The 12,767-nt window shown below is 46.3% G+C and overlaps 1 protein-coding gene across 1 annotated transcript in view; it reads right to left on the bottom strand.

The window, feature by feature from the left end:
• The window catches only part of ANKH (ANKH inorganic pyrophosphate transport regulator), a 105,563-nt gene extending 95,610 nt beyond the window's left edge, over positions 1-9,953 (bottom strand). Inside the window, exon 1 of the mRNA XM_085052123.1 lies at positions 9,820-9,953. Coding sequence (XP_084908249.1) covers positions 9,820-9,915 — 96 coding nt within the window. The 5' untranslated portion in view covers positions 9,916-9,953. The remainder of the gene's footprint in view (positions 1-9,819) is intronic.
• Between the last annotated feature and the right edge of the window lie 2,814 nt (positions 9,954-12,767).

Raw genomic sequence — 12,767 nt, 5'->3', positions numbered from 1 at the left:
TTTGATAAGCTCATTTTGTTTGGATTTTTTCCCCTCAGCCCTGCCAGGGAGACCCCATCAGAGTGTATTGCTCAGCCGGGTAGCAACAGGCATGCTGCTTCCAGAGCATGGTTCTAAAGGGAACAAGACAGGGATTCAGTTAATACTTCTACTAGAGAGGTAGCTCTGGTTTCTCTCCCTAGCAAGTGCTCTCTGCATGCTGAATCTGGGAGGCAGCGTGTGAAAAAACAGGGTGCTGTGAGGAAACTGTATCATGACCACCAATCATTACTAATGGAAATTTCTCACCCCTGAGTTGCAGGCTTTTTTATACTTCAGCTTAGTAAGGGCCCATAACTACAATGCCCTTCTAGAGTGCACCGAATGCCTTTGAGGAGGATGTGGTTCTCAAGTGGCTTGTCTCCCTCACCAAATGTGGTCTTCAGGTTTGACCCACCGTGTGCAGCACTTTACAGTGATCACGACACTCTTTCTTTTCAGTGACTCAGGGATGCAGTTGAGCCTATGTAAAATACCACCACCACCACCTAATGCTGTCTAAAAATCAGCTGTCTTTGTGCCACATTTTAGAAAGACGTAATGTGTGAGAGGGAAAACTGCTTTTTTATTAGAAAATAATCTGGAAATCTTTTCAGTTTAAACTGTGTTTACCACCCCAATCTTTCTCACTGCTCCTGCCTATACTCTTCTCCACAGCAGTGACCTAGCCAGCCTTGTTTCCCCTTTCCTCTCTTTCATGACCGCACCACAGTTCATACAACTGCAGATGGTTATCAAACTCCCTTTTCCGTCCAAGCTAAAAATGCTTCATTGCTATAATCTTTCCTCTTGCATAACTGACATTTCTTCCCCTCTCAACAGAACCTAAAATGTGAAGTGTCTTCCCACCCTGTGATGCTGCTAACAATTAATTTTCTTTTCAAATGGCCTAAAGGTTTTTTAATTGGTAAGATGCTGACAGAGGAAATGGCAATGATGGACTTGTTCAAGAATCTGTCTTGCATCTGCAGGACAGCAGATTTGAGATCAAAGGCTGCCAAGTTCTAGGATCATGTTGGTATGCTATGGCAAGGAAAGCCCTTGCCTTGAGGAGGGAAGCTGCCAGAGGTGGATCAGAGCTACCTCAGCTGCCCATGGCTACAGGAACAACAGCTACTGTATGATAACAGAGAGGTTACAAAAATAAGATAATGGTCACTGGTATGCAGCAGAAGGAAGAAGGGGGGAGTAGGAAGTGAACAGGAAAGAGCCCAATAAAATCTAGATATAATCCCTACATTTTCAGGGCAGTAGATGTCAAACACCATCTTTCAAAAAAACAAGGGATGAACATTGGGTGACATGGTTGCACCCCTTATACTTACACATGAAGCACATCTGACTTGATGAAGAAAAAAAAACCAGTCTTGGCTGGCAGGCACCACTGCATTCTTCAGCCAGCACAGGCTAAAACCATGCCTGCACATTAAAGATCAGGTGTAGCCTTTATCTGACTTCATTCACTAATTTAAGCACAAAACATAGGTAAGAAGGCCAGAAGACAGACAATCTCCCAGACAAAAGACTTTCAAACGTATTTGTCAGCAGACTAGCACGTGCTTTGGTTTAGTGAGCTTTCAGCCCCACAGAACCCTGGACCTTAGGGAACGTTTACGAGGAGTTGGAAACAGGTAATGAAAAAATATAAAAACATGTATGCTCTCCAGCTCCCATGCATGTTCATTTTCTCTGCACCTCCACCAAAAATTTTCTGGGCTGTAAAAATTGAAAAGGGTTGGAAAAAACTGCCATAACAATGCAGAAATACTATGTGAAGCAAAACACTTGAAAATAAGTAGTGTCTTGCAGTTTATTCACTTCCAACACTAAAAGCTGAACTCTTGCTGAACCACTACATCAGTAAAGCAAACTGGACATGGGCAACAGTGACCACCCTTTCTCCAACGGCAACACTTCAGCCAAAACATGAACAGAGAATTTTTTGCATCATCTTTGGGAAAATAATTAAAAGGGCACTTGAGATTTCATGCTCTTGTGGCACTTATTTTTCAACAAACTGCTCCTTACTCTTCAGTATTTTTCCTTTGCCCTTTTTTAAGGAATGCTCTTGGAAAGGCTGTGGAATCAACTGCGTCTTTGCAAATAACAATGCTCTACTTCAGCCCTCTTTGGAACAAAACGCATATTTAAACCCGGAAATATTCTTAGTTAATGCTTCATGCAGGCTATTTTATTCTGCATTACATCAGAAAGGAACTCATCAAGAAAAACTGCACATGTGGAAAAACTCTATAGCAAGGTAGTGATGTCCTGTGGAAAATCAGAAAGAGAGGTGATACCATGGAGGAGACAGAAGATGGGAGAACTGCAGAGCTTTGCTGTTTGGGACACTGAAATGCATGGGTCATTTGCATCTCTTATTCTTATGATGATTCTTTTTTAATTGTCTATCTAATTATTATCTGAAAAGGCAGTGGTGATGCCTAAAAGCATAGCTACAGCAATATCATGTCAGTAGAAAATCAAGCAAGCAGAAGGAAGTGCAATCTGATGATCTAATTACATATTAACATTCCTGTTTCCCTTACCCCAAAATCCACACGTTTCCAAGTACAAAGAAGATGAGGTAGCAGTAGCTGATTAAATTAGCTTGTTAAAATCTAAGATAGTTACAAATTTCCCCCATTTCTTTTTAAAGAAATGCATGTTCTGATATGTCATTTAAACTGGAATTGAGTTCAGCAATAATATATGTTATTTAAGAACATCACAGATTTCTCAAAGTAGATGCAAAGCAAAATCTGTTTGGAATTGCTCAGTTTTCTGCATGGAGTTTTCTGCATGAGCTGGCAGATATATTTAAATTTTCTATTTATACAGTAACTTACATCCATGTTTTACAAATATGAAGGAATATACTTTGTAACTGCCTTGTGAAACACATCACTATTTTAGAACTGACGAAACTCAGACAGAGAAATCTCTGGTCTAGGATCAAGATAGGAACAGATAGAATCTGCACTTTCAGAGCTGGAGCCTTGAGTGTATGCCTTCTTTGCATATAAAAAGACACTTATCTTCAGTCATAAGATTGGTCATGTCATATAGGCCTTTGTATACAACCAAATTCTTCAGGCAGCAGCAAAATGAGCAAAGATTAAAAATAAATCAGTTCAGACCAAAGCAAATGTGAAGAGAAATCAGCTTTCTTGGTTTTTGGAAAGAGGCAGCCAAAAGAAATAAACAAGTAAAGCCCCAAAACAAATCAAATGGTCAGTTCACCTCACAACCAAAAGTTTTAACTTCAGGGATTTCTCAACATGATGCAGAACACTGTGGTTCAAATCCCTTTCAAAATTTCAGTTTTGAGCCCATTTTAAAATTAGGCTTGAGATATTTTCAACTCCTGATTTCAATTCCTCATGCTGTCTTAGTCCTCTAGATTTTCACTGGCATGAGGAGGAGAAGCCAATTTCCCCATCTCTGAAATAAACATGAGAAATATTTGGTTACCCCATGCACTTTTTCAGTGGCTATCCAATGATATTATGACTGGAGTATCTCCAGAGGGGGCCCTCCAGCCTGGAGATTGGGAACTGGGACTGCTTGGCAAAGTTGTAAATGCTCCTTGTCTCCTACACCATGAGTTAGTCTTCCAGTAGGGAGAATCACTTCCACCCCACAAACCTCTAAGTTTTATTTTCTAGCAACCTCATGGACAAATATCATCTGAACGTATAGTTTTGAGATTAATTAAATTACTTCAAAAGAAGTGGCTGGTTGGTACAGCATGGAGTTGTTTTCCCCTCCCTCCTTCCAACCTGTCCTGGAAATAAACTATCTCTATAGCTCTATAGACAGCCAACCCCTTCAGACATGCTTAATAGGTATCATCAAGTACAAAACCTGCCAGTTCTTAACAGTGAAGCATAAGAAAGTCCAGGGAAGTCCTTAGAGCCAAGCTGACACAGCCATGGGAAGTGGGACGTGGGGAACTGGATGGTTTTGTGAAGGAAACAGAGAGCAGGATGAAAAAAGCAAAAGTACTGCCAAATGAAGCAAAACATAGGCCCTAGCTCAAGATTATGTATTTTACACTGTGGCAATGTAGAATTTACACTGTGGAACGCTGCAGGGAATGGACACCTCATTAGTAGGTTCATTCTCATAATTTCTGGTACCATGTTGAATCTCCAGTGGTGATAGCCCCAGTGCTCTTCATAACCTGTTTACTTTGTACCTTGAGAACTGTAAAATGCAAATACATATTGGTTTAGCTGCCAGGAGTAAGTCTTTGTCACCTTTAAAAACATTAGTGCTTTGTTGAGATTTGGCTTTTATCTGCAAATGTTTTATGAGATCTTTGACTTCTTCCCAGATCTCAGCATGCATTGCTTGCTGTGAAATGCCAGCAAATGCTCAGTGTGAGTGGTGAATGCAATGCCTGGTGTCTAACTCCTGCTGCAACTAACACAGACATATAAGCCTAATTAATCTCTTGCATAGTCTCATGAATTGTCCTTGTGGCCTAGAGCCCACCTAGCACTGTTGTGAAAACCCCCAGTGCTTGGCAGATGACCCTTCAGGAGCTAGGGCTGGAGGGCTCAGGCTGGCATGCATAGGGAAGTAAAGCTGCTTACAAAAAAAGTCTCTGGAGACAGCACTGAGGTATAAATTCTGAAAATTACTTCTTCAGGTGTGTGTGGTTTGGTTTTTAACCCTTCACAGAGGGTCTCACTTGGATTTGCTCACTCTAGACAGGAAAGTTGGATGTATTTCAGTGACCATTACTATTTGGCTTGTGCATTCTGCAAGACAAACTACTTCAAAATATTACCACTGCTAATAATAGTAACAACAAACAAAAAATTTGTTCATTGTATACTCTGGATATGTTTCCTTCTTCAACATAATTTCATCTAAATCTAATTTAAAATGCTGTGTAGTTCACATTCATTTAGAATAAATAGGACATTTCCATCAGCATACCCTATTAGTAATGTGGTTGTGGTAATAACATACAGTCATGTTGTACACCAATTATAAGACCTTGCTAGTTTTCTTGTTTATATGGTACTAAAGTCCTACACACTTTAAACGAGTCCCTGACCTCTTACAACATCAATAACAGGAGTACTTTGCACTCATACAGCACCTTTCATCTCAGAGTGCTTCTGACACATGAATTTTCATTACATCTACATACAGGTAGGTGTCTAGGCACACTTCAAAGGCAGGGAAGCTGTGCCACGGAAAGGTTACACAACTTGGCACAAATCCCTGGTGAACAGCTGGGAATGTGAACTCTCCCATTACTTGTTTTGAACGTCCAGACAATAATGCTTACCCCAAAACCAAGCTTCATAAGGCATTAATCAAAATGTTTAACCCCCTACCAAGTTTGCAAATGGCATGGGCAGACAATAAGCTCACTAATTCTTTTTGATACATTATTCATGACTTGTTCTCCTTTTCTGGCAACTTTCTTTTTTAAGTAAAAAAAACCTGCCAAAAAACAGCAAAAAACCCCCAATCAAATACAAGAAAAAAAACCCCAGCAATTACTGCAAAATAATTTGGAATCCAAAACATTTAGTGTTTCCTTTATGGCTTGTCTGTTGGATCTCAAACACTACAATGTGGGCAATGTATGCTTACTTCTCTGCAGGACCAGAGCACCTGAGTGACCTCTAGAAAAAGAGGCAGCAGGGCTGTGCTTGCCTAGTTTTAGTTTCCAAGAGCCCACAAGCCACTGAACACCATGTCTGCATACATAACACCTACTTTGGCAAGTTAAACTGCCCAGCCAACAGCTACTGACGGCAACACTAACTAATGACCCAGGGCTGGCTACACTATAGCTGCAAAGTTAAAAAAAAACAAAAACACCAAACCAAAACCAAACCAAACCAAACCAAACCAAAAAACACCCAAACCAAAAACCCCAAAACCCTTCCTCCCCCCAAAAAAAAAACAAAAGCAAAAAAACCCCAAACCACCCCCCCAAAAAAAACCTCCTAGTGTTGCCATTAATAATTAAACGACTACTGCAGACAGGCCTTGAGATCAAAATGCTGCTCTCTGCCTGGCCTTTGCCACCCCATGAGCATCAGAGAGAGTTACCAGCCACATCTGCAAACTGTATTTAACACTGCCTAGGGTTGAGTCCATGGTTCTGAGAAAGTTAGTGAATTAATGCACACCTCAGCTCTCCCCCTTTATGACAATGCTGATGCAAATGCACACACACGTTACAAGTCAGGCCACTACAATATATGTGAGCAGCTCTGAAGCTGTGTTAAAAGGAAAACTGATGTGGGTGGTGACAGATTTTTGAGCCCACAGGGTAGCGATGCTATTATTTGCTGGTTGAGTTGTTTGAGGTTGTGTTGTTCGCCATCACATGGGAGGCATTTTTTTATTTATTTCTGAGTAAGTACGTCCAACATTTTTCGAGGGAGCCAGAATTTTTAATACAAACTCTCCTCTCCAGTGACTGAGCTCTAAATACAACAGTAATTATTGTGAATCTCAGGGTAAGATGTTGAGAGTTAAATGCTCTCAGTGGCAGAATAAGAGGAATCATCTCTCTTCTGCTGGTGTTCAGCTCTTGGTACGAAAATGTTCTGTTGTGTGTATTTGTGTGCATATGCACATACCTAGAGAAAAATATGTAAATAGGCTTGTGCACATGCACACAGACACACTGACACATAGAGACACATATTTGAGCGGAGAAGAAACATTTAGCCATAATATTTGGGATGTTTTTTCCTAGAGGCCATACTCTAAGAAGAAAGCTATGTAGTATTTAATTTTGTAAAAGCCATGTAGCACTGTAAATAAACTGGAAATGCATTGCAGAAGGAAGTCAACAAAGTAGGTTAGAAATAGTTTATCTCTCTAATATTCTGGTAATTTACCTGGCCATGCATGAGGACTACCTTTTTTAGTACAGGAAAAGAAAACAGGTATTTGTCTAAGAGACCTTATGAGGTGAAGAAATGAGGTCAGCTCACTGGATTGGAGTAACTCTGTAATATAGCCTTGTCCTAAGGCATTGTTGGCTTCGAGTCCAGGGGTCAACAGGAGGCTTTTCACCGGCTATAGTGGTTCTAGAAGTGACTTCAAGAGCTGAGCTTATTAGCTCTTAAGCACTGCGCCAGCATTTTTACTTCCTGTAAACTAAACAGACTTGCCATACCAAGCATCTTATGTGGGGCAATGGTGACAGCCTTAACCTATGTCCTGCAAACATTCTTTATCCGTACTGTAAATTTCCCTTAAAGTAGCAAGAAACCTAGAGACAGCTGCATACCAAGGATCTGGTAATTTTCTAGTGAGGCTTATTATTGACTACAACTACTCAATACCCAGAAAAAGACCAGAAAAGCCTCTTGAGGTTATAGGAGAAAAAGTGTAATTCTCTTTGTTTCTCACTTTTCAATCTCAAGTATCTAATAGTATAAGGTTTTGTTAAGAAGGCTCTGCTTTGAACACTGCTTCCAAATACTCTCCCCACTTGAGGGAGCCATGTATGAATACCATATATCAAAAGGGTTTATGACTTAAAGCATTTCTTACACATCTCTTATTCCCTGGTGAGGTAAGGTCCATTCTCTCCCTAATTTTTTTTACAGTCATCTCTTACTTCTGACCTATAGTTCTCCTGTCTCTTTTACAGTGTTGTCCAGAGCAGGTACCATTACTTCATGCAAATTTGACTTCCCTTATAATTCTTAGAAATCTCTGTTATCTGCAGGATACATTCACAGGAGGGGGTACTGCAGCCTTTGCAGAGCTATCTGTTGACACACCCATTCTTCTATGTTGCTTCCATTCACCCTGACATTAAACTTATTACAATGTTGTAAACCAGAAAGATGACTGGCTCAGCTAATCAATGTACTTTCACCCTCACAAGTCCAACAGAAATGTCCAACAAGTGCAAAAAGCAATACATAGAGGAAAATAAAATTATAGCCCTTTTGTCTGTAAGAGGAACCCTTCAGACCCAGAGTAGCTTTGTCCCTGCTTCAGTTTCCTGATTTCCACGTAGGTAAGGCTTGTACAAAAACTATCTTTCCAGTTTCTGCTCCTGAAAGAAGCTAGAGTTCTGGCACGCTGGATTTCTCCCTTTTCAATTAAATACCTCCCCAGGCTGCCATGTGAGGCAAGGGATAACCCCAACTCTCCTGAAGGGCCAATCCTATGACTTCACTGACATTTATCTTCAATCAGGCTGACCTTGTATGAAGCAAACTGTATGAATGCACCTGTCATAGTCAGTTTCCTGAATGCACTGCTTTCAATTTAATTTCTACTGTATGTTATTAACATGACATAGTTATTAGCATTTAAATCACCTTTTCCCTTGTCATTTCTATATTTAGATTTCCCTCCCCCCCCCGTACGATTTATAGAAGACTGACTTAGTAGGAAAGCATGCAGTTGTTAGACAACGATGGAACTGTATTTTTTAGTATTGCAGTTTATTTAAAGGACTAGGAATCGAAATGCGATTGACACAGCCATGACAAACATATGATTAATGTGAGCTATTTTTTCCCAGTGTAATATTTTTCCTTTCACTTTCTTCTTTACAAATGCTTGAAAGTACCCACTAATTTTCTCACATCTTTGCACAAGGAACACGGGAGCAAGTGTCTATTCTTCTTAGCCAAACGGAGTGACTTAGGACAAGGATAAAGCTATTTAGGGTGCAATTTCTAGTGTGGCTGCCCGGCTTAACACTCGTGAGTAAGTAGTAGTGTACGCTATCCTACTAAAAATGTAATGACAGGTCCTATATGGTGCAGCCTAACACAAGACCAGGGCCTGGACTGTCATAAATACCAAAAGGTGAGGGCAGAGATTTCCCCGCACCCCAGCGCAGTGGCAAACGAGAACCCAGCGGGGATAGCTCGGGCAGAGGAGAGGGCACGTCAAGCTCCGAACATGCTCTCGGTGCAAAGGCAGCAAGCGGGGATTGGGAGGACGAACTGGACGGCTGCATGTCAGAGAGAGAGGCTGACAGCAGGTTCAGATACCCCGGGCTATCTTCTCGGTGCCCATGCCAGGGGACAGCCTTAGGTCACCAACACCGCTACGGGACCGCAGCAGCGCTGAGGCGCACAGAACACCGGCGGGGGCAGGGGTGCAGCCGCAGGTTCACCTGCTCGGAGCCCCGCCGGGAAGTCGCCCCCTCCCCGAGGGGGTGCGGAGCAGCTCCGCGCGGGGTGCCGCGCTCCTCCCGCGGTGCCGCGGCGGGGGCTCCGGGGGCTCCGGGCGGCGGGGGCCGAAGCGCTGCGGCAGCGGCAGCGCTGCGGGGCGGGGGGGCCGCGGCGCCCCTTCGGCAGCTCCCCCCGCGCCCCGCTCCAGCCGCCGCCGAGCCGCGCTGCACTGCGCTAGGGGCTGCTGCACCTGAGCGGCCGTGTCAGCGCGGGGATAAACCACAACCAGCCCCCGGCCAATGCATTATGTAATTTCAGATTATATAATATTGAAATGCGAGGGGGAAAAATTCCCCAAAACAACCCAAACCCCGCCGTCCTTCCCTGGGCATCTCCATGGGGTGCGGGGCAGCCCGTGCTCTCGGGCGGCCGCCAGGGCAGGCGCTCCGGCACCGGCCGCCCGCTGCCCCCATCGGCGCAGGGGCCGCAATCGCCGCCCGCCGCGATGAGCCGGGCAGGACGGCGGGGCACGGCTCGGCACGGCTCGGCACGGCTCTCCTTCCCGGCGGAGGCGCCGACCGCGCCAGCCCGGCGCTGCGGGAGGGCGGGCGGGAGAGGGTCGTTCCCCGGGGAGGCGCTGCCTTACCTGCTCCCCGAAGTCGATGGCGATGTTGGTGATGCCGAGAGGGACCAGGAACCGGATCAGGGGCCAGTAGTTAGTGAGCGCTGGAAATTTCACCATAGTCCCAGCTGCGCGGTGACCCGCGGCGCATCTGCCGCGGCAGGCGACGGCGCGGGAGGACGGCGGGGGGAAGGATGAAAGGGCACCGGAGGAGGGTGCGTGCGTGTCCCTGTGCGTGTGTGCGGGCGGGGAGGGGGTGGGGGGCAGATAAGGGCGAGGGAGAGGAGCAGCAGAGCCCCCTAAAAATAAAGAGCCGGGGAGCGGGCGGGGGGCCGGGCCGGTCCCTCCCTGCCCGGCGCGGCGCTGGCTGGGCGGCGGGGCGCGCTGTGCTGCCGCCTCAGCAGGAGACCCGAGAGATCAAGTCCGTCCCCGCCGCCCTCCTCCCACACAACAATGATCCGCCGCCGCTGCCGCCGCCGCCGCTGCCGGAAAAAAAAGGAGGAGGGACACCGCCGCCAGCCACTCGTGCGGGCAGCGCTGCCATCCTCGGGGCGCGGGGGCCAGGGGAAGGGCCGGGCCGGGCCCCCCCCCGCCTGACGCTTGCCGGCGGCGGGGCGACGGCCGCGGCGCCGCGCAGGAAAACACCGCCCTCCTCTCCTCCTACTCCTCCCCGCCGCCGCGGGCACGGCGCAGGCCGCGGTGCAGCGCGGCCGCCGGCGGAGGTCTCGGCGCGGAGCGGCGCGGGGCGGTGCGGGGCCGGCGGCGGTGCGGGGCCGAGAGCGGGGCCCGGCCGCGGGGCGCTGCTCCCGGCTGGCGGGCTGGCGGAGCACGTGGGTTTGACACACGCTCGCAGACGGGCGGCGGCGGCGGGGGAAAGAGCGGCACCGAGCGGCTCCTACCGACGCCGGAGCGGCCGCGCTGCGCCCCCCGCCCGCAGCCGTGGCGGAGCCGGGCCGGGCTCGGCACCTGCCCGCACCCCTTCACCCCGCCGGGTTCCCCCGTCTGCGCGCCCCTCGCCCTCCTCCTGCAGCCGCGGGCAGGGGAAGGCGTTCCGTGGCCGTGGGCTTCGGGCCTGGGGCAGGGGCACTCGTGGGGCTGCAGGAGAGGTGGGGGTCCTGAACGAGGCGTCAGCCGGGGTGGCTGACCCACAACTGTTCTGGTCAAACACCTGAAATAAATAAATCTTGAACGTTTGGCAGTGCCACATCTTCATCTTTCAAGATGTATGCCCGAGCTCTGGGCAAGGGAATGCGCTTGTGGCCCAAGGGAGCTTGCAGGAAGGCTCTTTAGGGCACCGGCTGCCTTCTGAGCCGGGCCTTGGCAAATCACGAGGCTCTGCCAGCCTAAAAGTGGGAGAAAGATGAGAAAGCATTCGCCTTCCAAATGCCTTGCAGAAGTTTCTCAGCGTTTTCAAACTTGCGGGGTGGTTTGAAGGTTTCTTTGTATTTGAGTTTCCCTGGGGCATTTAGGTTTATGGTGTTGCTTTCACCTACCCCCTTCAAGGGGAGTTGGCAAATATTTTGGAAAGGTGGGAACCCTGTGAGGAATCAGATACCTGCATCTGATCCTCAGAGGAGCAGTGGCCAGCAGAGGAGTGCTGCAAGGCCTCCCCTCTCCCAAAGGCAACGGTACTAAAATGTTCCCATGACCAAGCACCATTCCACTTATTTGGAGAGTCAACAGGATGGGAGCTGTGAAAATCCCTGGTAGGCAGATGACAGGGTCTGGGGTGAGGCTGGAGTGAAAGAGCCCCTGACTCCTGAGGTGTTTTGGCAAAGTCAGCCCTAGTTGTGTTGGAGGTGTTTTCTGTCCTACTGCTGGAGTTTGTCTCACCTAGCAACACTTGAGCTGTGGGTCATTGTTGTAACCACACAGGACCAAACTCCAATGCTTACAATACAGCAAACCTGCCTTTGTCCTGTTGATAACTTAAAATGCCACAGCCATGGTGTCCTGGAGCGAAGCAGAGAAAAACAGGAGAGGACCAAAAACTGAGAAGAGGGAAGCAGGAGTTGTTTGTGGTTGCCTAAGAGCGTCTTTGGATTAACTGCACCAAATCTTCATCATCCTAAGGGACAGCTAATCATCTTCTTATGGACAGCTTCAAACCATTTTCAATGACAGGAAACATTCAGTCTCCAGCCAGCTAGACTAAAGCTGGACTGAAGCAGAAACTCTTAGAGATGCAGGGGCCTTAGTCCAACTGCCTTGTTTTACTTGTTTGCTTGTGCTGAGCTGAATTTCCTGCCAATTTAGACATAGCCTGTATGTATGCTTAGGTGTCAGATATGCGTCCTTTTCTTTGAAGCAAGTTTGTGACTTTTGAACTCAAGGCTGGATATATATTGCAGCATTAATTCAATATGAAATTCTTTTTTCCTGGGAATATGTTTGGGTTTTGATAACTGTATTGCCAGTAATGAATTTCTAGATTTTATTGGCAGTGAGGTCATTCCTCCATGCCATGGGTCTGAGAACAACTTGTAGATGAAATTATGGAAGAATGTTTTTTTAGAACTCTGTATTTTTATATGTTTTCTTTGCAAAGTGTTCCTCTTTTGCTTCAGTTTAGAGAGATTCTTTATTTAAGGGAAAGAAACTTTTAGTGCTGTTTTTGAGTCAGAAAAGAGTAAAAGGGAATCCCCAAAGCCACTTGTAAATATATGATTTTAACTTGCCATTTGAAAATTCCAGATGAGCTGATGCTTGAGGACTACCTCTTCTCATTCCTGACAAAAACCTGCCACGCCAAAATCAAAGCTTTCTGAATCAGAACATTTGGACACTGAGTGTATGTCTCACAGTGCAAACTATAAAGAATACATTGTGATGATTTGTCCCAATATAATATTCAGTCCTGGAAATATTGAGAAACCCAGGTAGTTTAATGTAGTATAAGAGAAGCATATCCATTTGGGGTTTTTTGGTGTGTTCATAAGGTAGTTGATACTTTTTAACTTCACCAGGTAATG

This window comes from Lichenostomus cassidix, chromosome 2, assembly GCF_008360975.1.
Source record: "Lichenostomus cassidix isolate B80296 chromosome 2, HeHo_3.0, whole genome shotgun sequence".
NCBI lineage: Eukaryota > Metazoa > Chordata > Aves > Passeriformes > Meliphagidae > Lichenostomus > Lichenostomus cassidix.
The sequence above is the reverse complement of the archived record's forward strand: the minus strand, read 5'-3'. Positions and strand labels throughout refer to the sequence as shown.